The sequence below is a fragment of the Adiantum capillus-veneris genome, chromosome 9 (genome assembly GCF_014529385.1).
Source record: "Adiantum capillus-veneris isolate H3 chromosome 9, ASM1452938v2, whole genome shotgun sequence".
Taxonomy (NCBI): Eukaryota; Viridiplantae; Streptophyta; class Polypodiopsida; order Polypodiales; family Pteridaceae; genus Adiantum; species Adiantum capillus-veneris.
The window spans coordinates 34775355-34800992 of NC_140939.1; the positions used below are offsets into that span (position 1 = coordinate 34775355).

The 25638-nt window shown below is 43.8% G+C and overlaps 1 protein-coding gene across 1 annotated transcript in view; it reads right to left on the reverse strand.

Moving 5' to 3' along the window:
* LOC147450323 (U-box domain-containing protein 62-like) overlaps positions 1-12822 on the reverse strand; it is a 33550-nt gene extending 20728 nt beyond the window's left edge. Inside the window, exon 1 of the mRNA XM_086519581.1 lies at positions 12546-12822. Coding sequence (XP_086375707.1) covers positions 12546-12763 — 218 coding nt within the window. The 5' untranslated portion in view covers positions 12764-12822. The remainder of the gene's footprint in view (positions 1-12545) is intronic.
* Positions 12823-25638: the final 12816 nt, after the last annotated feature.

Sequence of the window (25638 nt, forward strand, 5' to 3'; positions counted from 1 at the left end):
CTCAATTGCGCAACATTTTAAAACGCTAGCTGCTTACACAGCGCCCACGGTACGGGGGGCACAAGCGGCACCGACAGAGGGACTAACGCCAACGTTCTGAGATGCCGCCAAGAAGGAAGGGGTAAAGCCATAGTTACCAGGAACGGGGAACGGGAACGCGAAACAAAATGCCATTCCCAGTTACAGGTACTCACGTTTGAAACACGGAACGAGGATTCGGAATGGGAACTTGGAATGGGAACGGGGAACGGAGACCTAAAAACGGCCATTCCCTGTTACTATGGGTAAAGCACCACCGCCAAGGGAAGATCTCCACGGGACGCCTTGCTCCACCAAGGCTCTGATACCATGTCAAATTCGACGATGCGGAAGCGTAGAGACCAAGTGGAGAAAGCACAAGAGAGAGAGAGAGAGAGAGAGAGAGAGAGAGAGAGAGAGAGAGAGAGAGAGTCTCCTAAACCAATCGACCTTGGCAATGAATAATTGATACAATGTACAATGGGGGCAAGGGGTCACATATATACCCACCTCAGTAAATTGCCCTACCCATACTTTGACAAATAAGTAAAATAAATACCTAAAGCCAAAATAAATAATGGGATCACTTTCGGCAGTTCACTTGAGATGACAAAACTCTAACAAGCACTGGCCCCAAACGTTGGCACCCCTTTCCGTATTTCTTTATACTGCTTGAACTCTATACAACACCGGTACTGTCACCAGCGTGTGACTACTATCTATCCTTTTTATTGATTTCTTTCTTATTATCTATTTACTTTCACTTTTTGGAAACACCCCTCGGGAAATCCAACTGCCCTGCATTGCATAGCTAGTGTGGAACTGTCCAGAGGGAGTCCAGGCCTGAGGGCAAGAGAGCACTAAGGTTGGACAAGGACTATGGTTAGCCAAGTGGGGTCATTGACTAGCCAAAGTGGAATCCTTTGCTACAGAGGCTACATTTCAGTTCTGGATGTGGCCGCAGTGTACAAAGAGGGTCGGATGACCTAGAAAGATACAATGGCAGCATCTCCTAAAATTTAGGGAACTGCTATTTTGGGACCTGAAAATGTGTTGGCGTCATTACCTCCGGAATGACAAAGGGAACATTTTCTTACTCTGCCGTGAAGTCAACTGGGCAACCGGTTGGGATATTTTTAGGCGACAACCCCGAAACGGGAAAATGCTTGTAAATGTGCCAAGTGGCACATTCTGGTGCACTTGCCTCATGCAACAAGAAGTGGCGCTGAATTTGAAGAGGGGAGAGCCTCATTTGACCAATGTACAGTTGTGTGGGTTCATGCGCGATTGCCGAGGCAAGAGCCTCTTGCACAGGTACTGGATTAGCTAGCGGCTAATCCCCCCGCAGGTACAGGTGAATTCGGAGAGGTTTCACGCCAGAAATCTCGTCCGATTCAAAGGGCAAGTAGCCCTACAGGTGCGGGAGCTCGAGGACTTGCTACGGATGCGAACGGCACGCGAAACGGAGCCTGAAACAGCAAATTACAGCCTGCTGTGTATTTTTGCAAGTTTAGGGTTTTGGCCGTAAACGGACCCTAATACCCCCAGGAGGTTCGGGGACGCAAGGGGACCGCTGTACAGGTGATCTGGCGCATTTTCAGGGCTGAAAACAGAGAATTCAGCGTGCTGCAGATTCTCGCCAGGTTTTACAAAGTGCCCGTATGCGTCGGGAAAGTCATTTAATGCGTGGGAATACTGACCGTGAAGGGTTCTAGTACAGTTATGTTGCCGAAATCGGGCTGGAACAGTGGAAATTCAGCCGAGTTTGTGCGGGGCAGCTTGTAGGGAACCACAGCGTTTATTCCCTCTTTTGAACAATAAAGAAATACCGAAAGGGGCGCCTAAGTTAGGGGCCAATCTGGTGTCCGTCTACTCATACAGGTGCAATCTAGCAGCCTGTATCCCTCTCCCCTTTGTTGTGTCTTGAAAGTACAGGTAAAATAGACGACTAATAATTGGTGAAAGCTAAATCAAGGTTTAAAGTAAAGTCTACCGCCCTTTTTGGATTGAACAGGCCGGTTTCATGGTTCCATCGACTGGATTAAATCACTTTTTCCCATAGAAGTGAGCCTTGGTCAGTTTTGGGCTTGAAGACACAGGGGATAATAGACCAGACACAGTGAATTGCAATTATGGCTGACAGACCAGATGATGTGACTGAAGAGGTTTCCTCTTCACAGGGTCAACAGACACATGAAGTGGGTGAGTCCTCAAGACCACCACAGACAGATGATGATATATTCAGGACCCAGTTGGCTACTGCTGTGGCTATGTTCACACAAGTAATGCAGAATCCGAGGTTTTTAGCCTTTTTGCAACCTCCTGTTCCGTCTCAGCAAGTTGGGTCACTGGATCATATTCAAAAGCCTGTTAAGGCTCGAGTACAGGTGATTCATACCGCACAGTCAATGGAAACACCTGTACACTTGACGGAGAACATGCAGTCTCCACAACCTATGCCTAAGGTGCAAGAACAGGTGGCTGAGATGCCAGTCTTTCAAGCTGTACCAGTTCAGCCCGCCACCTTTCAGCAGCCTATAGCTGGTTCTAATGGGCAGGGAAGCAACCTACAGGCTATGCAACAGGTCTTCCCACCACCTTCAGTACACCCTGGCTATTTTGGAGGTGGATCCGTATTCCAGAGCATGGCTGGTCATGCACCTGGAAATCAATTTTACACGCCAGGAACAATGTTTGGGGTTGCTCAAACGATGATGCCTAACCCCATGTACAGTGTCATGGGTATGCAACCAGGATTTCAGAGCACTCAGGGCCAATTTGGGATGCCACAGGCAAATTTTGGTATGGCTGGAATTACAAATCAGCAGCCAAATATGGCATTTCCAGGTCAAGTTAATAGCGGCCAAGGAACACAGATGAACCCTAATAGTGTTCCCATGTTTCAATCACTTCCATATGACAATTTAACGCCGCTGGAGAGGCCAACTCCGTACAAAGGTGGCAAAGGTGTGTCATTCACGACCTTTACAGGGTTTGATGACAAGAAGAAGGCTCTTTCATTCCTCCAGCACTTTGACAAGGCCTATGCAGGGGGAAACTTTACAGAGGCTTCAAAGGTCCGCAAGGCAGCCACTTTCTTGACAGGGAATGCGGGACAATGGTGGACAACTTTATTGCTTCAAGGGCAAGCTCCGTCCACATGGATTTATTTCAAGCAGATTTTTGCAGCAGCATGGTTATCTGATGACTTTGAAGCAGATGTCATGACAGAATGGCACCAGCTTAATGCTGCCACTTGCAGGAATCTGGATGATTACAATCGGAAGTTTTGGAAAGCTCTACTTCCAGTAACTTCCTATAGGTTTGTGCCATTGACAGAACAGATTGAAAAATATTGTTGTGGCCTACCTAAAGGATTGAGAAAGTACTGTACGAAGACAAAAGTCACTACTTTGACGAAGCTCATCGAGGTAGCAAACACTGGCAATGGTTTGCTCAAGGGAGAAGATTGTGAATTTAACACTGGCGTCAAGGCAGGATCAGGCAAGAAAAATTCAGCCAAGAAGCACGTTCCCAATGAGTCTCCTAAAGGGACTCAGGAATCGGCCAACGCAGGGAAAGACAAAGCTACGGCTGAATCAGAAAAAGGACCAGCAAAGAAATGGAAAAGACGTTTTCCTCGCAAGTCAGAAGAGCAAAAGAAGGTCCTGAGGACAGAGAACAAATGCTTTCTATGTGAGCAGCCTGGCCACATTGCTTACAATTGTCCTACAAAGAAAAGGCCAGCTAATTCTGAAGACAAGGAGGACAGGAAAGGAAAGAAGCCCATGGCTGGTCTAGTGCCAGATATGGTGGGCGACAAGCCAAATTCAGATGCAAGTGAGCTTTGCAGAGCATGGGGAAAGGTCAGGGATCAAACAGTACTTATCTTCTTTGATCCAGGTGCCAAAGCCAACTTCATTTCCCCAGAATTGGCTTCAAAGTTGGGAATCAGACCTGAAGAGATGGGATGGGGTATACAGCAGAGGCAGGTTTGGCATGTCCTGGCCATACAGAGACTGTGACACCCATCATTGGAAAATTGCGCCTACATATCCAGTCCTATGTAGATGCTGAAGAATTTTACATCATGCCACTGGACGGATGTGATGTGTTGTTAGGTATTCCTTGGTTGTTTCGTGTACAGGGAATCCTCGATGCCTACAACAAAAAGATCACTGTACAGAGCAGGGGAAAGACTCACATTCTGGATGTAAAGCTTAAAGGGGAGTCTATTCCTACTGTATCAGCTTCTGCTATTACTTCTGTAATGAAAAAGCATCTTTCTGTGTACTTGGTTTTTGCACGTGAAGTGTCAGATTGTGATGAATCAAATTTATCTGTGCTAGATAAAGAAAGGTCAACGTTTTTACAACAGTATAGTGACTGCTTTTCCGATTCATTACCGTCTCAATTACCGCCAGAGAGACCCGAGGACCATGCGATAGATTTGGTGCCAGGCAGTAGCCCACCAAATAAGCCTCCGTACAGGGTTAGTGCGGCTCAGCAGAAAGAGATAATGGGCCAAGTACAGGAGCTGTTAGAAAAGGGGCTGATTCAGCCCAGTTCATCTCCATTCTGTTCTCCAGTGTTGTTGGTTCAGAAAAAGGATGGCTCATGGCGTATGTGCATAGACTACCGTGCACTGAACAAGAATACCATCAAGAATAGGTTCCCTATACCTAGAATTGATGATATTATGGACAAATTAGAAGCAGCAGCTATGTTTAGCAGGATAGATCTAAAGAGTGGGTACCATCAGATCCGCATTAGATCAGAGGATGTGCACAAGACTGCTTTTAGAACGACGTTTGGCCTTTACGAATTTTAGTGATGCCCTTTGGTCTCACAAATGCTCCTGCTACGTTCAATAGGATGATGGACAGAATTTTCCGTCCACACCAGCAGTTTGTTGGTACATTCTTTGATGACATGATAGTCTACTCAAAGAATGAAGAGGAGCATAGGCATCACTTGGCCATTGTGTTCAAAGAGCTACGCAGTCATAGGTTGCTCATCAATGCAAAGAAAAGTGAGTTTTTGGAAGAGATTCACTTTCTGGGACACATTGTCTCAAAGGATGGTGTCAGAATGGATCCTGCAAAAGTTGAAGCGATCAAGTCATGGCCAAATTTGAAGACGGTGCATGATGTCCGAAGCTTTTTGGGACTATGCTCCTATTACAGAAGGTTTATCCGAAATTTCGTTGAGATTGCTTCACCTTTACATGCTCTTCAAAAGAAGGCAGTCACCTTTAGATGGACACAGAAAGAGATTTCAGCTTTTAATCTCTTAAAGGAAAAGATGACTTCAGATCCAGTCATTGTGTTGCCAGATCTTAGGAAGTCATTTGTTGTCCAGTGTGATGCCTGCGGTAGTAGCATTGGTGCAGTGCTAATGCAAGATGGCAGGGTAGTAGCCTATGAGAGCAGAATTTTGCAAGGGCCAGAGATGACCATGCACGTCTATAAGAAAGAGTTACTGGCTGTGATTCATGCGCTCTTAAGTTGGAAACACTACCTGCTAGGTGCAGATTTCGTTGTCCAAACGGATCATCAGACCTTGCGATACTTCTTGACACAAACAAAGTTATCTGAGAAGCATATGCGATGGGCAAATATCTTGTCCATGTTCCATTTTCAGATTGTGCATGTGGAAGGCAAGAAGAACGTTGTGGCTGATGCCTTGTCAAGGAAACCACAAATTTCAGCTGTGTCGATTCCTTATCATGATGAACTTGATGATATGAGAGAACAGTATGCAAATGATGAAGATTTTGAAAGGGTCTTCGAGCAACTAATGGATGGACGTCATGAACACTATCTTCTCAAAGATGGGTTCATGATGATGCATGGCAGATTGTGTGTCACAAAGCCATTGCGACGCAAAGTTATGGAAGAGAGTCATGTCCCACCGTATGCAGGGCATCGTGGTATCGATGCTACAGTTAAAGCGGTTGAGACATTCTTCTATTGGCCTACATTGAGAAGGGATGTGGATGCCTTTGTGCGAGAATGCCTAATATGCCAAAAGGTCAAGTTTGACAGGCAAAAGGCACCAGGGTTATTGCAACCACTACCTATTCCAGATAAACCATGGGAAAGTATTGCTATGGATTTTATCTTTGATCTTCCGAGAACGCAGACAGGAAACGATGGTATTTGGACCATTATTTGCAGATTCAGCAAACAGGCTCATTTTATTCCTGTCAGGAAGAAGATAAAGCCAGATCAGATGGCACGCTTGTTTATGAGCAATATTTTCAAGTATCATGGCATGCCACAGTCGATTGTTAGCGACCGTGATCCACGCATGACAAGTTTGTTCTGGAGAGGTTTGTTTGAGAATATGGGCACAACGCTCAAATTCTCTTCGTCATTTCATCCTCAAACAGATGGGCAGTCAGAAGAGGCAAATTCTATTGTCCTAGATCTGCTGAAGTGTTATGTGTCAGAGCATAAAGGAAAGTGGGAGCAGTATTTGCCATTGATGGAGAGTGCATACAATAATACAGTGCATTCATCAACTGGCAAGGCACCTTTTGAGATAGTTGAAGGTGGCAAGAAAGTTCCTCCCATATTGCATACAAAGGACAAGATATTTGAAGCAGATAAGTATGTTCAGGACATGGATGAAATGTACAAGAAGGTCAAAGTGGCCTTAGAAAAGACTCAGGCAAAGCAAAAGAAAGCAGCTGATCGTCACCGTCGTGAAGTGGTATATTCACTTGGTGATTGGGTGCTTTTACGCTTTGAAAAGGCAAGGTTAAAGAAGATGAAGGGCAAGGAAAGACTGTTTCCAAAGCTCAGCATGCGTTACTATGGGCCTTTTTAAGTATGCGACATAATCAGTGATGTTGCATATAAGCTGAAATTGCCTGACAGTTGGAAGATTCACAATGCGTTTCATGTGAGTCTTCTCAGACCCTATGTGGGTGATGTGCCAGAAGATATGCCAGCTGAAGATCAGCCGGAAGTCGAGGAACTTGACGAGATCTTGGTCCCTGAACAAATTTTGGCACACAAAGAAAGGAAAGTGAAAGGCAAGGTTGCTAGGCGTTACTTGGTAAAGTTCAAAAACTATCCACCAATGGATGCTAAGTGGATGGAAGAAGGTGAACTTGCAGAGTCACCAACTGTGTTATCACTTTACCTTGAAGCCTTCGGTTTGCAACCTACCTTCACCCCTTGAGTTTCAAAGCTACATGGATTGTCAGTGTGACAATGGCTTCTGAAACAAATGATGTACATGGTATTTAAAGTGAGCTCAAATGAAATACCTGTTACATGAATGTTAGAGCTGTACAGATTGTCAGTTTAACAATTGCTCTTATGGAATGTCCAAAAGTTTGATTAGTGCTATAGAAGTGAGTATTTCTTGTCAGTTTGTCAAGGATACAGTGATTGCTTCTATTCAAGAGTACATGTGTAACTGCATTCTTAAACTGTCGGTTTGGGTATGCTCGAAAGTGTTACGGGATCCAACGTGTACTATAAGACAGTGGCAAAATGTGCAGCTACCATTTTATCATTGGACAGTTAGTGACTCAAAGCAATGGCACAGTGCGCAGCTACCACTATGTCATTGGGACAGGGTTCACACGCAGGCAATACATGAGTCGACGAGGTGTTGAATACACCAGGGTTGACAATGAGCATGTATGTGTCGTACATGTGTCGACAGGTGTTGAATACATCAATGTTGACTAGGAGCTTGTACGACATAGATGCAAACGAGGACGTTTGAGATTTCAAGAGGGGGGTATGTCACCAGCGTGTGACTACTATCTATCCTTTTTGTTTATTTCTTTCTTATTATCTATTTACTTTCACTTTTTGGAAACACCCCTCGGGAAATCTAACTGCCCTGCATTGCATAGCTAGTGTGGAACTGTCCAGAGGGAGTCCAGGCCTGAGGGCAAGAGAGCACTAAGGTTGGACAAGGACTATGGTTAGCCAAGTGGGGTCATTGACTAGCCAAAGTGGAATCCTTTGCTACAGAGGCTACATTTCAGTTCTGGATGTGGCCGCAGTGTACAAAGAGGGTCGGATGACCTAGAAAGATACAATGGCAGCATCTCCTAAAATTTAGGGAACTGCTATTTTGGGACCTGAAAATGTGTTGGCGTCATTACCTCCGGAATGACAAAGGGAACATTTTCTTACTCTGCCGTGAAGTCAACTGGGCAACCGGTTGGGATATTTTTAGGCGACAACCCCGAAACGGGAAAATGCTTGTAAATGTGCCAAGTGGCACATTCTGGTGCACTTGCCTCATGCAACAAGAAGTGGCGCTGAATTTGAAGAGGGGAGAGCCTCATTTTCAGATTTTGTCACAGGTTAAGAGATATGGAGTGCTTGCTTTCCCTCTTATGCACAGTGCGGTGCCAGGAGTGATGCCCTGCACGCTACGCACTGCCCGCTCTCTCCCCTTTGGCAGTATGTTATGCCCCTCTAGTGGGCTCCTCATTTGACCAATGTACAGTTGTGTGGGTTCATGCGCGATTGCCGAGGCAAGAGCCTCTTGCACACGTACTGGATTAGCTAGCGGCTAATCCCCCCGCAGGTACAGGTGAATTCGGAGAGGTTTCACGCCAGAAATCTCGTCCGATTCAAAGGGCAAGTAGCCCTACAGGTGCGGAAGCTCGAGGACTTGCTACGGATGCGACCGGCACGCGAAACGGAGCCCGAAACAGCAAATTACAGCCTGCTGTGTATTTTTGCAGGTTTAGGGTTTTGGCCCTAAACGGACCCTAATACCCCCAGGAGGTTCGGGGACGCAAGGGGACCGTTGTATAGGTGATCTGGCGCATTTTCAGGGCTGAAAACAGAGAATTCAGCGTGCTGCAGATTCTCGCCAGGTTTTACAAAGTGCCCGTATGCGTCGGGAAAGTCATTTAATGCGTGGGAATACTGACCGTGAAGGGTTCTAGTACAGTTATGTTGCCGAAATCAGGCTGGAACAGTGGAAATTCAGCCGAGTTTGTGCGGGGCAGCTTGTAGGGAACCACAGCGTTTATTCCCTCTTTTGAACAATAAAGAAATACCGAAAGGGGCGCCTAAGTTAGGGGCCAATCTGGTGTCCGTCTACTCATACAGGTGCAATCTAGCAACCTGTGTCCCTCTCCCCTTTGTTGTGTCTTGAAAGTACAGGTAAAATAGACGACTAATAATTGGTGAAAGCTAAATCAAGGTTTAAAGTAAAGTCTACCGCCCTTTTTGGATTGAACAGGCCGGTTTCAGGTACTCCATCCTCTGCACCTTCACGCAGAAGCATGCCAGAGAATGAGCCCTTGGCTCATATTTAAAGGCCCTTGGCCTCTGAAAGGAGTTACAATCAAAAGCTCTAAAGCACATGGCCCAAAAGTAGGCACCCAAAAAACTGCTAGCGTAAAATCAGCAAATCCGTACACTCTGCCACGTGAATAGCATCAACATAAAATGCAGAGTTCCGTACATCTGCCACGTCAAGAGTCCAGTGAATTTTCAAGTTGTCCGTACAAACCTGCCATGTGATCAGCTAGTTACGCATAGGTTTTTGTGTGAGTGTGTGAGTCCGGCTTTATTTAATTCCTTTAGGTCGCTTGGGCCCCATCGGACGAGGTCCTGTAAGTTGGTGGGAACTCTTTCTTATGAGTAGGCCACTCAGCAAGACTTTGCAAGTTGGTAACACTTATTCTGCTACTTCTACTTCTTCTACTGCTTTTGCTTCTTAGGGTTTAGGCCCCTCGGCCAAGTCTGCAAGTCGGCTCCGTTCTTTAGTGGCTTGACATGTCAGCAGTTTGTGACAAGTTGGGTTACGATTAATAATCCTAACCCCTTAGGGTATCCCATCCGATGGGGCCCAAAGAAAAGTGGACACACACACACACAAAAATATGCGCAATTAAGGTCATGACATAGCGAGCCAGGTGTACGGACATTCGGATCTTACGTTGATTGCCGGATCTTACGTTGATTGCTAGGTGACACTGTACGAACACCCCTGCGAAACGCGATGATAGCCTATACGGGTTTTTGCAGTATGCACTGATTGCTGATATGGAGTTGTTGTACGAATAGCCACCAAAGGCGCTAGCTTTTGGAAGACCAAATGGTTTTACACTATTTGCTTTTCATGTAAACTGTTTTTGAGGGCCAAGGGCCTTTAAAAGTGGATTGTGGGCTCTCTCTTTGGCATTCTATCGCGGTCAAATGTAGAGCAGAGCCACAGGTGTTGTATCATGTTGAAGCAATATAAAGAAATATCCAAAGGGGCGCCATCGTTTGCGGTTAATGCTCTCTTGGAGTGAAACTCCGCCCCTCCGTTTCTTGCGTGCAATGTTTATTGTTTTGAAGGTTTGAAGTTTGTTCAGTCTGTTTTTTTCTGTTGGCACATGGTGCCCTCCCGTTACACCAAGACGGCAATGGCCCCAAAGACTAGTGCCCCTTTCATTATTTTATTATTACTGATTCGCAAACGTACAACTCCCCAAGGGTCTAGCTCTGTGTCTAAATGCTCTCAGAAGAGTGGCCCTCAAGACACTTATAGACAATACCAAGAATGCCCAAAAGCAAAGCCCCACAAGCATCAGTTCCAAAAGCACTAAGTACCAAAAGCATCTGCTTTAATTATGATTTAGGCCCCTCGGCCAAGGTTCAGTAAGTTGGTTGGGTAGGAATTTCGATACTGACTCCTCTTGAGCTTTTAGACCTCTCAGACATCTTCAATAAGTTGGTAAAGTCTTTTGTGTCTTCTTCTTCTACTAGGGTTTAGGCCCCTCGGTCAGAATCTATTCTATTGGTTTGAACTTGGTGGTGCCATGTCAGTGACTTGTCACATACCCCTCTCTTAAAGAAAAGTAAATGTCCTCAACTATACCTACAAAACAGCTAAACAACAGAAACTTTCTTCAGTAGACACTCACTTTATGCACTCATGTTCTAGACTCCACAAGTCAATACATTCATAATTTCATAGAACATGCAGTTAACAAATCACACACTTGGTTCACATTGAACACTGTGTTTCAATCATTCAATCTAGCCATCTCATCCCGTCTAGCACTCTTGATGCACCTAGACCCTGTGCAGCCATCTCATCCTTTTGGAACTTTTGATGCGCTCACAATAGTATCCAGTCATCTCATCTAGATAGGAATCTCATTCCATCATTCATTATTCCTCATTATTATACATTCATTCCAATTTCATAAAACAAAACAAAATTCATGGTTCTTATTGTCAACCGAAAAATTATTGATTCATTCCTAGGCCGTCATTGCTCCAAACGCTTTCAAATGCATGTTTCTCGCTCCTATTAAGTGTTATTAGTACACAAATAACAAGAGCTCTTAAAAACATTAATTTTACATGTAATGAAATTTTATGCGGAAACCCTAATTTGTTGCTGAAAACTCTAATTTTCCAAAGTTGTTGGAATCAAAAATCCATTTGTTTCAGTGCGTAGAGCTCCTCGAGAGGATTAACTTTTACTTATGTTACATATCCAAATTCTCAAGTGTTCAAGAGATTTTCAAACACCTCTGCAACACAGAAAACATGAAAACAAAAGCATGTTTTCAGAGCTTTTAGGGCAAAAACGAACTCCTTTTTCTTCTTCTCCTCCTCCTCTTGTTGTTTCTTCTTCATCCCACTCCATAGCTCTTACTTGTAGATTGACGTAGGATAGGGTTTTCTCTTGAAAAGGGAAAAAACAAATTCTGTAGAATATCCATGTTCTCCATCCATGCTGTTAGGATTGTGCTTCGATTTGCAAAGGCAAGGAAGCAAACTGAGCTCTGTTACCACTATAGTCACTTCATGAAACCGGGCCCGTAGGGTGGTGGACTTTAGCTTTCACCCGAATCTTCTCTTGAAAAAATTTACTTGAATTTCACGACACAAAAAAACTTTTTACGAATAAACCTGTGCCTGGAATTAACACTTCAAACAAACCACAGCTTGGTAGCTAGAGTGCTACAATGCAGACAGTGACACCCTGCAACCCCCCAACCCTTGCGCCCCTTTTGGTATTTCTTTATTCTTATAAAAAATAGAACTAAACATATACCTCCACGTCAAATATATCCCAAAGTCTTGCTAGTTTGAAACTCTCATATCATCCTATAGAAAACTATGCACAAAATCAATAAAAACCTTCTACCATTGCTGAAACTAGATCAAGAGGCCCATCCTTTCTGAGCGCAAGTATGTGCAATCCCCTTATTTAATGTAGCTGTGTAGCAGGGAGACAAAATGCATACATGATATCATCATGCATGAGACTAACGCTTGCCCCCAAAGAGCCGTAGTGCTGTTTTTTAAGATCCAGATCACTGATCCAGGTAGCACCATTTAATGGACCTGAAAGATGGGCCGGCAGCAATCCCTTGCTAAAACTTCATCCTTCTCTGGGCGGGACCAATTCTCTCTCTCTCTCTCTCTCTCTCTCTCTCTCTCTGTGTGTGTGTGTGTGTGTGTGTGTGGGGGGGGGGGGGGGGGGGGGGGGGGGGGGGTAAAGTTTCAATATAGGAAATGGTAACATACGTGAGAGGGTCTGAGAGGAGAACACGAAGGGAGGACTCCGTATGCTGGCCTGTTGGAGAAGGGGAGGATTTAACAACGGGGGTGAGGGCAAGGCTGCCATCGCACAATTGTGGTGACTTGATGGAAGGTTGCGGTTCTTTAGAAGTCTGCTCTGCATCCACCACCACGGCAGTTCCTCCCGCTACTACTATTTCTGAGTCTGGTGCGGGTGTCCCCATGTGTGCATTCCAAAAGCAGGACCCAACAGTTTTGAACTCACGACGGAGGGGAGAGAGAGAGAGAAAGAGAGAAAAGATCTATGCGACAAGTCTTGAACTCAAGACCGGGTGTGTGTGTGTGTGAGAGAGAGAGAGAGAGATGTGGTTTCTTTTATTTGAATAATATGTCAATGTTTTAAATGCAAAATGTGTTTACCTTGGTCGACCTTCCGATAGCCATCGACATTCGCACAGACGATGGCCATTGTCTAGAGCAACCTCTTCACTACAAATACCTCCCCACGGCATGCTTCCACTATGGGGGAAAAGGAAAATTCGTTAGAAACTGCCCAGTCAAATTCCCTCCACCCTGCCCTCTCCCCTCTATTGTTGCCCCCCCCCCCCCCCCCAAAGGCCAACCCCGCTCCCCTTAGCAACAAGAATTCCCCTCCTCCTGCTGACAAGAGAAGAGACAACTTTAACCCCATGAACTGCCAACCAAATCGGTACACAATCCTTGCCTCGCTCCCTCTCTACGAGAAGAACGAAGTTTCAGAGTCAATAGCCTCAGAATCTAAGGACGAAGAATCTCTCCCTCCCTCACTGGAAACCCAAGTAAACAAGATGGATGACAGCATGATGCTCACTCTCAAGCCCTCCCCCATGGAGATCCAAAAAGACAACAACGCTCCCACGCAGCGGTTTCCAGCACTACCCCCAACAAAAATAGAAAATATAGAAAAGCCCACAAATCAAGCTTCTTTCATGGAATGTAAAGGGTCTTGTGGACCCTCTCAAAGCGAGAAAGATTTGCAGTTGGCTATAGCAGACAACAAAACCACAGACTCTAAACTTTGTCAACGCCTAGAGGCCATCTCCAAATGTTGGGAGACGAGGAGACCGGTTGCTTAAAACAATTCAACACTTGCTCACAAACATCACCATCAACCTGTCAACCTCTTTGTCCAATTTCCAAACACACACACACACACACACACACACACACACAAGAGAACAAATTGACAAGGGAAGAGTGTAAGAGATGTGTAAGAGATGTAGACACAATCATGGAGTACACAGAGAAACACATCATAGCATAAGAGAGAGGAAAGGGGGAAATTAAGAGAATCTACACAAGAAAGGCCTAAAGATTGCAGCCCCAAACTCCACGGCACCTCTTGTGGAGTTTGTTATTTGATATTCGATTTATTATTGATGCCAAAACTTGGAGGCCCCTCTTGTTACCATATACATGTGGTAGTGATGTGTGTGAACACACTTAGGACTGCCTCTCTAGGAGGTGTTTTCCCCCGTGCACTGTATATACACCCATTCGTTCTAGGGCTACACATCACGTGCAGCATTTACCATGGCTAACAACAACACAGATGTGTTCAAGATGTCAGGCCAAGGGCAGGGCCCGACCTAGGGCAGTCAGGGACTTAGGCCAAGGGCTGGACTGAAGGTGTGGACAGGGGATCCAGTTAGGGCAAAGGGCCATGGGTCCTCCTATAATAGGTTGGCTGGGAGGAGGATCTGATGTTCAGTCTCCCTAAGGCCTTTCACTGGTATCAGAGCTCAGGGGCGAGGGGCATGGAGGAGTAGCCATGGAGGAAGGAGAAGACTAGTGCTTTCATGGCATTGCATGGTCTCTCTCTCTCTCTCTCTCTCTCTCTCTCTCTCTCTCTCTCTCTCTCTCTCTCTCTCTCTCTCTCTCTCTCTCTCTCTCTCTCTCTCTCTCTCTCTCTCTCTCTCTCTCTCTCTCTCTCTCTCTCGTTCCCATGGCGGGCATGGCCTCTTGGTTCGAGGAGAAGGGACCGACAGCCGACAGGGTGCAGGCAAGAACCCTTATCCCGTCAAGATGAAGGGCTGCAGGTATCAACCCTAACTAGGGGAGGGTGTTGAGGGGCGACCTGCTCAAAATACAGGGTGATGAGCTCAACAGAATCGCCCTGCGATGTTTAGAACTTCTCGTCACACTGGCCCATGGGCAGCAAGGCGACGCATAAAGCGTGCTCTCTCTCACTCTCCCTATAGCATGTGCCGAGCCCGCCATGGCCGATTACAGGGCCTTTTTTTTTTTTTTAATCTTCCTTTCAAACTGGCACGCCCAAGGCCATAAGGCCTTAGGGCCATATGCTTGCACAAGGGAGGGTACCCATGCACAAGGTCCCCCCCTCTCTTGGAGTGTTGTCAGTCGACCTCATTGCTCGACACGCCATAGCGTTGCAGGCAGCAACCGTCAATGCAACAGGATCGCATTTCAGACCCTTTCGAATCACGACATCACTTCCAATCGACGTAGTAAAATTTTGGTTATCTCCCAAACAAACAACGTTGCATGACAGCTTGGTTTTTGCCCGGATTTATGTTTGCGGGTGTAATTAGCATGGCTAATTATCGGCGTCTGGTGGTGCCTACAAGGATTATGCATTCACAGTAGGGGAGTAATCCAAGACTACGGCCTCACACATATCATAAGACTACAAGCCACTACATTGGATTTGTGGATGCTACGACATGCATTATCGTAAGAGTCGGTAACCAAGTTAATTTAAAGGTTTTACATCCTAGATTCATGAAATTTTGTAGGTCTCCCCGTACTTCAAGCATGGCAAGTAGAGGTTGCCTTTGTTCAACAAGGGCAAAGTACGACAATTCATGCTTTTAATATTTTTGCCATGAACATTGGCCCATGTACTTAATACCCAGGGTAGCAATCCAAAGTTGGGCTACTAAGCTATGCATTAGCATGTGGGGGCAAAAGCATGGAAACTCGCAAATGTTCTGGCATCTCCAGTAGATCAGCACGGCCGATTGCTAGACTTGCAACAAAGGTATTTGGCATCGTCAACTACGTGGCATGGACAACCATTTGTTGCAGATTAAGAATCTCATATGAGTTTCTCAATACGCATATTCAAGATTTGAAATTTTGCTAGAGCATGGCTTCTTGGTACATTATTTTTTTTTCACATCAATCGATCAAGACAAATTTATATGGTCAAGGACAACAATAATCAAGCAATGTAGGTATGAGGTACATATCCTTCATTATTTTTTTGTTTTGTCAATACATTGCACACTTTGACAAGGTCGATTATCTGTGAATGCTCGACATGCTCGACTTTCTTTTGCTATGCCATTGTAAATGGGCAAGAGTATATGTTAGCTATGCGCACCAAATCTCCATGAGTACTTATGTGAAGCACGGCTTCGTGGTTTCCACAATTTGGAATCGGCTCTTAGTATACGAACTTGTGAACACTTGCCAAGATGTCTGCATGTTTTTACATCCCACAAGGGTGTATATGATACATACACTAACTCGCTCGAGCAGTACATATGGCTATGGGCCAGATTCGAGCAAATTTTCAAAAAACTCGTTTACATTACATAATATCTCTCTGCTCTGCAACGCAAAGTGCTTGGACAAACTCTATACAAAGCTGCTATACAAAGCAACGTGTTTTTCCACCTTTCATGTGAAGCAAGGCTTCCCTTATGTGCCAAGATATTCTCGATTGACTTTTGATCAACGATAATGACACACATCTTTAGCGCTACGTGGATATAAGCTCACAGGCAACGTTGTTGTGATATATCCATCCAGTGTAATTGTGCACGACACATATACCAACGGCTCACATGGTTGAGACTGTATGAAGCCAAGGGATTATTATTCTATTTCTTGCTTTGTATGCATGGCATACTAGTCCATGGGCGTACAACCGCCATCATTGCATACGCTTTCGCTATAATACTCGCTACTCTGTCAAGGACGAGGTATGTTATTTTTTATGTTTATTCACAGGCAAAGTGCCACATTTCAATTACCATGATACAGTCATGATCACATACAAGGTACATGCGATAAGATGTGACTCATGGTACCTCTCTCTAGGAGAGTGTTGCACATGCACACTATTGTATGCTTACAGCATAAGCTATCACACAACTATTGTTTGCCTAGAGGCATACGTAGGGGACATTCGATACAGTAGAATATGAACTTTTTCTCAACCCAACATTCTCTCTCTATCTCTCCTTCCTAATTCTCTGCGAGCTGCGGGCAAGGTGAAACTAGGCATGATTATTCTCAAATCTTTCTATGTCGATATGATAACAAGCAGGGCTAAGAGCCATCTGTTTTTGAAGGGCTACGAGCCACCTATTTTGGAATGGCTAAGAGCCATCTATTTGTAGTCTATCAGTGATTGCCTTCAAGCTCGAACAAATCTATTCATTTGAGTATCCATTAATTTTAATGGCCAAGCAGGCATCTTGCCATTACTAATTTTTTGGGTATTATTTTAGCACTACACACTTTGAGTGTGAAGATCAAGTTGAGCTTTTGAAAGTCTCAAACTAAAAAATGTGTCTCTCTACCAAGGTGTATAGATGAAGCACGCAATTCAAACAACAAGGCTATTCACAAAACTCCTCGTTTATGAATTTCGAGTCTCGACAAGATCCCATTGTGAATACGATTTCAACTTGAGCGGATCTTCTATTTTATCTACAGCACTAAGAGTGTCTGTACAACTCCTGTTTTGGGGTAAGACCCAGCTTGTGATTATTCAATCACTTATTCCGTGTGATGGTCAATTCTTGGAATCTTCACACTTGCACTTTCAAGGAAAGAAATCCATAAGCTGCCAAGGGCTCGTGGATAATTTCAGCTTCCAGAGTTGACATAAGATACTATCTACTACTAGTTGAGCAGTTTTTCTACAAGGTTTAACCAAGGGTTTTGACAATGCTGATTTTGCCCAAGGGTTCTGGTTTGCAAAGGCAACACCCAGGGTTCCATGTGCAATACTACTTGCCTTTCACTAATTTTTGATTAGTGTTCCTAGGCCTTGCCAGCGGGATATTTGGGTAGGTGTTTTTCACTCTGCTACAGGTACGCATCTATTTTGGTTTCGTTTGCTTTTTCTACGTGGGATGCATATCCATTTTTGCTCTTCAGAGAGATGACAAGGTCATGTAAGAGCCAAAGACATTTGGGCTATAGTGTCCAAAATAAGTTTTTGCATTATGCAGTAATAGACCCACTTGTAGGGTTTATTTGGCACATGTTGTCACATGGGATGCAACATGGTCTAGGAAGTCAAGGAGTTCGGTTTAGCCAGTGTGGAGCAAGGCTAATGAGGGTCCCTCTCACTCCCGTCGTAGAGTGTTTGCAGTTACCTCCACACACAAGTACATCTTGTACTTGTTGGATGTTCTTTTTTCAGACATCCTTAGTAGAGATATATTCTACATGTGGCGAATATGAGTCTCTGGGACTAACACTGGTGCCCACTATTTCAAGTATGTGTCACGACAAAGTCCCTAGGTGCGGGTCAAATCTGTTTTCTAGACCATTTTCAGCACGATGTATCATGAGCAATTTCGGTGGCCAAAAATTGTCGGATACTTAGAATGACTTGTTCAGGTACAAGTAATGTTAAACAACATTACAGATGGTTGTTTATACATATAGCACGGCTCTGAGTTGTTAATGAAAAAGTTTCATTGTTTGTCCCTAGAAGTGATTCATGTTTCACCTTCTATTATGGTTCAAACATTTTAGCAAGGCTTGAAAATGATTGTAGCTGAAAGTATTTAATTTCTTTTCAAAACTATTTACATTTCTCTTTACTGTGTGCTATGCACATGACATTCGCCATAAGTATTGGCAAGGATGATCTAGGTTCAAATCTGTTTTTTGCTAAATGCATGCACACTCGGTGTTATGGGCCCTAGTGTTTAGCCAAAGCTGATTTGGAATGGCATGAGTATTCATCAAGTTGTTGCTTATGAAGCATTTTGCACTCTATGTGCAGTATTTCTATGAGATTACTATTGGGTCTACCAATCACCAAAAGAGGTCATGGCTCGGTTTGGGTGCTTGTGGATCTTCCAAGATAACCAAGATGGTTATTCAGGAAATTGTTGATTCCTCAGTGACGTACGATATGGTCAACCTCGTTTACCAGTCATCTAGAAAGATTGTCTGTAAACTGTGGGGAAAAAACACCTCAGTACTGTCCGTTATCCAAGGGGATAGGCAGATTACAAAGCGTAATCTTGTGCTAAAGGATATGCAAACTGCATACGTTAGCACAAGCAATCCAATTAGTAAGCATTCATTTGTTTACTGTTAAATGCTCTACTTGGAGTTTGCTTACCATAATTTAAAGCGTGTTTGCGACTAGGTTTAGTCTCTTCATGTATAAGTGAGGTTCTCAACCTGGAACACTAGTTATGGTGGGGTTGTTTATTGATGAAATTGGAGAACAAGTCAAGGACTTACACTTGGTTGATGAGTTATGTCAGCAAGTTACCTTCATGGAAAGTAACAAGCGGTACTCTTTCAGGTACATCTTTGTTGTGATAACTCGTTTAGTATGCTCATGTGCGTTCTAAATGGAGTCTATGCACTACGATTGGATTGGAACCACAAACACAAGATGGTTGCAAATGGACAACAATGTGCAAAATCAAGATGTTATTCTTGATTATATTGGACCTCCTACTGCACCATGTTTCGATCAAACTAACATCTAGATCCATGAGGGATACCACTATGGAAAACATTAGTGTTCTTATGAAGATCCTACCTCTTTAGTTTTCGAGGACGAAGACGCTTCTCCAAGGGGGGAGTAATGTCAGGCCAAGGGCTAGAGGGCAGGGCCCGACCTAGGGGAGTCAGGGACTTAGGCCAAGGGCCGGACTGAAGGTGTGGACAGGGGATCCAGTTAGTTGGACAAAGGGCCATGGGCCCTCCTATAATAGATTGGTTGGGAGGAGGATCCGATGTTCAGTCTCCCTAAGGCCTTTCACAAGATGTTTGCTACTGAGGACAGATTTGATGGGGACAATTACCCTATGTGGGCTTACATGATGCAACATGTTCTTGTGTCAAAGGGTGTCTGGAATATTGTGCAGAGCATTGATGTACGTCTTGGTTCTGAGGATGTAGGCGATGTTGAGGATGTTGCAGGTCTTGCTGTTGTTAGAGTCGTTTTGCCTATGGCAGAACAAGCTCTTTGGGATGTAAAGGATGCACATGCTCATGCGTTGATTGTGTTGTCTGTGAAGCGCACCATTACCCTCACATTTGTGCGTAATTTGCAAAACAGGCTTGGGATATTTTGACTGGTCTTTATGCAAGCCGCAATGAGGCTAAAAGTGCATTGCTGCGTAAAGAGTTGGAATCAAACATTATGCATGAGGAAGATGAAATGGACACTTTCCTTGCTGATGTCAAGGATGTCAATGAGCAACTAATATCTGCAGGAGAAGTCATTTTTGACAGTTCACTTGTGCAGACTGTTCTTGATGCTTTGCCGGATTCTTACCAGACTTTTGCTAGTACTTGAAGACTTATGACCTAAGGAAATCATGAATTTGTCAAGTTTGATACATTATGCACATTCCTGGGCAAGAGTCACTTTCCAAAAAAAACAGGACTAGGCAGCGTGTAGTTGAACAGGCTTTTATTGCAGCTCAAAGAAAAGGTGGGAACAGCAATGTAACCACTTCTTATGGTTCTGCTGTGAGCGAAAAATCTTTTGTTCCTAATGCTTCTGCTATAGCACTTCGTCTGGAAATTCTGGTGATAAGGGAAAAAAGAAGATGTGTTGCCATTATTGTAAAGCTAATGATCACTTGATCAAGCAGTGTCCGAAATTGAAGGCAAAAGAGGCTAAGAAGAAAGAGGTTGGATCCACTACAGGGTCCAATACAAGTGCAACGATTGTAGAGTCTTTTGTCAAAGGAGATTGTGATGCTCATGTTGATGCAGAATGGGCATTTAGTGCAGAGTGCACTTATGATCCTTGTTAGGTTTAATGGCCATGTGGCCGACCGCCCATCGCTAACTGCTGTTAACCCTAAGTGTACAGCTATGCACTTGTGTGAGCCACTAACACTAAGTACAATGTGTATTGTGCCTTAGTGCATAAGATAGAGAAGAAAGAAAGGGGGCACACAGTGTGTGTCGGCTCTCCCCTTCAACCTGTGTGCATGTGTGTGTGCATGTGTGCGTGCGTATTTCTCTTTCTCTTTCGTTGTTCTCACGGCTCCTCTCCTTCATCTGGTATCAAAGCGGTTTCATTATCGAAATCGCTTCCGCGCGCGCACTTTCAAGAGTGCAAACAGGGTTCCGACTTTGGCATCGGTAAATTTAGCATTTCGAGAGCGTTGTCAGCAGGTGACCTGTGGTTTTACCCCCCTTTTAGAGCCACTCATGCCATCAGAAACCTCATTCGAGCTATGATTCAGGAGCTGAATTTCTCATCCCTCTTTTGGTAGTTTTTGTTGCAAAGCTTCCATAGCCATTGCAAGTACTATTGTTGCAGTCTTTTCCATCTACGAGAGCCCACGACTCATTCGGGAGTGTGTAGCCTCTTTCGGAGTGGCCTCCTACACACACACACACACAGAGTGGGAGTTTGACGGCATTGTCTTCTTCGACTACAGGTACATGTACATAGAGTGGCTTGATTAGCTTTCTTTGTGCTTTCTTGGCCTCGATCTCGGCTTTGGCTACGGCATCGGCATCAACTCACAGGCTATAGGTTTCAGTGCTTGCAATATGTGTGGTTCCAGTGGGAGCAGTCTTTTATACATACATGCATATGTTGGCACTTTTGACATTGTTTGAGCTCTTTTGAGAGCAATTTGACTCTCCACAAGGATATTTCTTTGCATGCACATGCTTTTGGCACCTGTTTGAGTGTCGTGACAAACTTGTACGTCTTTGTGGATTTTGTCATTGTACGCTTTTGTGGAGCCATCTTTTGGCTAGTACGGTAGTCCCAGCCATTTATGAGACTTGGTCTGGATGATAGCCATTTCTGAGACTTGGATATACGTTTTGTTGCATAACCTACATTGTTGAGGGTCGACAGTATGAGGTTTTCATTGAGTTGGGGTATTCTCATATGTGGAGATACCTTCGGTGATACAGGTAGCTGGAGCATCCCTTACGAGGCCTAGCCATAGGACATGTATAGAGTGGTATAGGTGCTTTTGATACCGAGTTGACAATCTATGGTTAGTTTAACAGTTTATGCGCCTCAGTTGGTCTCTATATAGTGTGCTTTTGAGATGCATTGCCCTCTTTTATGCTTTGTGAGTGACATACTTGGTCATTTTGTCTCATATTTTGGTTGACATAGTCCCAAATACAAAGGAAACTCTACCGAAATTTTCCCATAATTTTTTGGTAGTTTTGTCACCGTGTCTACTAGAAAAGACCATGACATTAATGACATAAAGAAGTTTGATGGCACTAATTTTTAGCTTTGGAAGAACCAAATGCATGATGTGCTTGTCCAAAAGAAGCAAAAGTTGTATATTGCCTATGCGGCTAGAACTGAAGATATGCACATGACTTAGTTTCAGTAGAAGAAGCTTGATGAGCTATGTAGGTCTACAATTAGACTACACCTTGGTGAGTCGGTGTACTTTTCAGTGTTAGAATGCGAGACTGCTCATGCTTTATGGCAGAAATTATGTGACACTTACAAAAAGGATACGGCTAGCAATAAGGTTTTTTTGATGCGAAAACTTTTCAGCCTTCGTATGAAGAAGTCAGCTAGCGTTGCCAGCCATATCAATGATTTTGATTCTCTTTTTACCCAGATTCGTGCACAACGCATGACCATTGATGATGAGATGAAAGCAATCTTTTTGCTTTGTTCTGTGCCACCCTCTTGGGATATCTTTTGCACAGCTGTTAGTAACTCTGCTCCTAATGATACGCTAAAGTACGATGATGTTACTAGTGCACTTTTGTCAGAGGAGATGCGTCAGAAGACCATGACTAGCTCACATCATGGCAAAGCTCATTATGTGCAAAGGGATGATAAGCAACATAAGGGCCATTCTTTGCAACGTGAGTCCAAGAAAGAGGGCACTAGAGATGCATCAAAGGGCAGATCAAAGTCTCGTGGTCGCCACAATGTTCAATGCCATTATTGTGATAAGTTTGGTCACATAAAGAAGGATTGTCATGCTTGGAAGTGTGACAAAGAGAAGGGCAAAGGTAAAAGCAAAGATTATGATGATAAAGAGGAGAAACCAAAGAGTTTGGTTAAGATTGAAGAACTGAGCAGAGTTCACGATGACAGTGACGCGCAAGACATTAATATGTTGACTGAAAATACTGATGTCTTTTATGATGCAAAGGAAACTCTATCTTTGCAGAGCTCTATTCCAGTTGAACTCTTTGTTAGTGGTGAAGTATCCCATACATGGATTTTTGATTCGGGTGCTTCATTGCAGTCACACCTCATAGGCATTGGTTTACTATATACAAGGAAACCGTTGGCTTTGTTACATTTGGTGACAGTTACTCTTGTGACATTGTTGGCGTAGGTGATATTGCCATGGTTATGGAAAATGGGGTGAAGTTTATCATCCATAATGTGCATCATGTTCCAGCCTTGACACGCAATCTGATTCCGGTTGGACGTCTTGATGACTTGGGCTACAAAGTTACTTTTCATCAGCAGTCTTAGCTTGTTGTGAAGGGTCATCTTATTATAGCCCATGGTTCTAAAGTTGGTTCACTTTATCCTCTTCATGTATCTGATAAAAACAATGTTCTTTCTGTAACCGAGCTGCCAACCGTTGCTTTGTGGCATAGCCGGTTAGGACATATGTCAAAGAAGGAATGGAGACACTCTCTCGTTTGGGCTACTTACTGTCTTTGTCATTTTTTGATTTTCCCTTTTGTGAGCATTGTCAATATGGAAAGCAAACACGAACACATCGTACACATTCTTTTGACAAAGAAAGAAAACCCTTAGAGCTTGTGCACAATGATTTATGTGGACCTATGCCTTCTAAATCCCATACTGGTGCGTCCTATTATGTTACATTCATTGACTATGCAACACGACATGTTTGGGTTTACGCCATGAATTCTAAAGATGGGACCTTTTCTTGCTTTAGGAAGTTCTTATCTAATGTTGAAACTCAGGCTGATAAGTTGAAATCTTTGCGCTCAGACAATGGTGGAGAATATGTCTCCAAAGAGTTTACAGACTTCTGTTCAAGTAGGGGAATTAAGCATGAGTTTACAGCTCCTTATACCCCTACACAAAATGGTGTTGCGGAATGAATGAATATGACCATCCAAGAGCGGATTATGTCTATGCTATCACATGCTAATTTACCTTTTGGGTTGAAGCATTATACACAGCCGTGTACTTGATCAATAGATCACCACATGCTTCATTACAGTTTTGTGTACCTTTGGAGTTATGGGTCGGGACATAAATTATCTTATGAAAAAATCCACACATTTGGCTGTGAAGCTTATGCACATGTACCCAAGGAGTTGCGTGCTAAGCTAGATCCTAAGTCCAGGAAATGCATATTCATTGGATATGGTGTAGATGGTCAATTTGGCTATTGTTTATGGGATCTGGAAAGTCGATCAGTGATCCATAGCAGTGATGTTGTCTTTAATGAGACTAAGATGCATGGACAACTAGTGAAAGAGGTTGAATTTTGGAAAGTAACATTTTTCGATGTATCACCTCCTATCCAGACAGCTCCCGAGCCACTTACTACACAGGCTAGTATGAGTTCTAATCCGCCGCGGAGATCTCAAAGAGTCTCACATCCACCAGAACGTTTTGTTCCAGGCGTGGATTTTGTTTTTCTCACAGATATTGGTGAGCCTTCTTGTTACAAAGAGGTTATGCTAGCCAATGATAAGGTTCATTGGGAACATGCTATGAAGAGGGAGATGTCCAATATTGCGTCCAATATTGCAAAGAACAAAACATGGGAACTTGTTCCATTGCCAAAAGGTAGGAAAGCATTGCCTTGTAAATGGGTTTACAAGAAGAAGATTGACAATTACAAAGCTCGTTTAGTGGCCAAATGTTTCAAGCAAGAATACGGTGTTGATTTCTAGGAAATATTTTCTCTAGTGGTCAAGATGACTACATTGAAAATGTTGCTTGCTTTGGTTGCCACTGAAGATATGGAGCTTGATCAAATGCATGTCATTACAACTTTCTTACATGGTGATCTCGAGGAAGAGATTTATATGCAGCAACCTGAAGGGTTTGTGATGAAGGGCAAGGAACATTTGGTCTGTAAGCTTCTGGAAAGTCTCTATGGCTTCAAGCAATTATTCAGACAATGGTTTACATGAAAAGATAACCCATTGGACAACTTATTATGCTTATCCTTTATGTAGATGACATGCTTATTGCTGGTCATTCCAAGAAGGACATTGTTGACTTGAAAACCAAGCTGAAAAGTCAATTTGACATGAAAGATTTGGGTGAAGCCAATCACATTTTGGGTATGCGCATTACTCATGACCGTAAGAAGAGGTTGCTGTACCTTTCTCAAAAAGAGTATGTGCACAAGGTTCTTGATCGTTTCAACATGCAGAAGGGGAAGGCTTTGAGTACTCCATTGCCTCCATATTTGAAACTTAGCAAGAACGACTGTCCCAAATCTGTTGAGGGAAAAGCTGCAATGGCTAAGGTTCCTTATGCTTCAGCTTGTGGTAGTCTCATGTATGCCATGGTGGTACAAGACCTGACATTGCACATGCAATTGGAGTTGACAACAGATTTATGTGTAACCCTGGTAAAAAGGATCGGGATGTTGTCAAGTCGATTCTCAGATACTTGAGTGGCACTCCGGATAGACAATTATGCTATGGTCGTGGAGAGTCATCCATTCAGGGATTTGTAGACAGTGATTATGCAGGCTGTGTTGACAGTCGTAAATCAACAACAGGTTGGATTTACACATTTGCTGGTTCTGCTATTTCTTGGAGATCCGTTCTTCAAGACTGTACATCCATTCCTACCACATAGGTAGAGTATGTTGCATTGAGTGAGGAATACAAAGAAGCTATTTGGCTT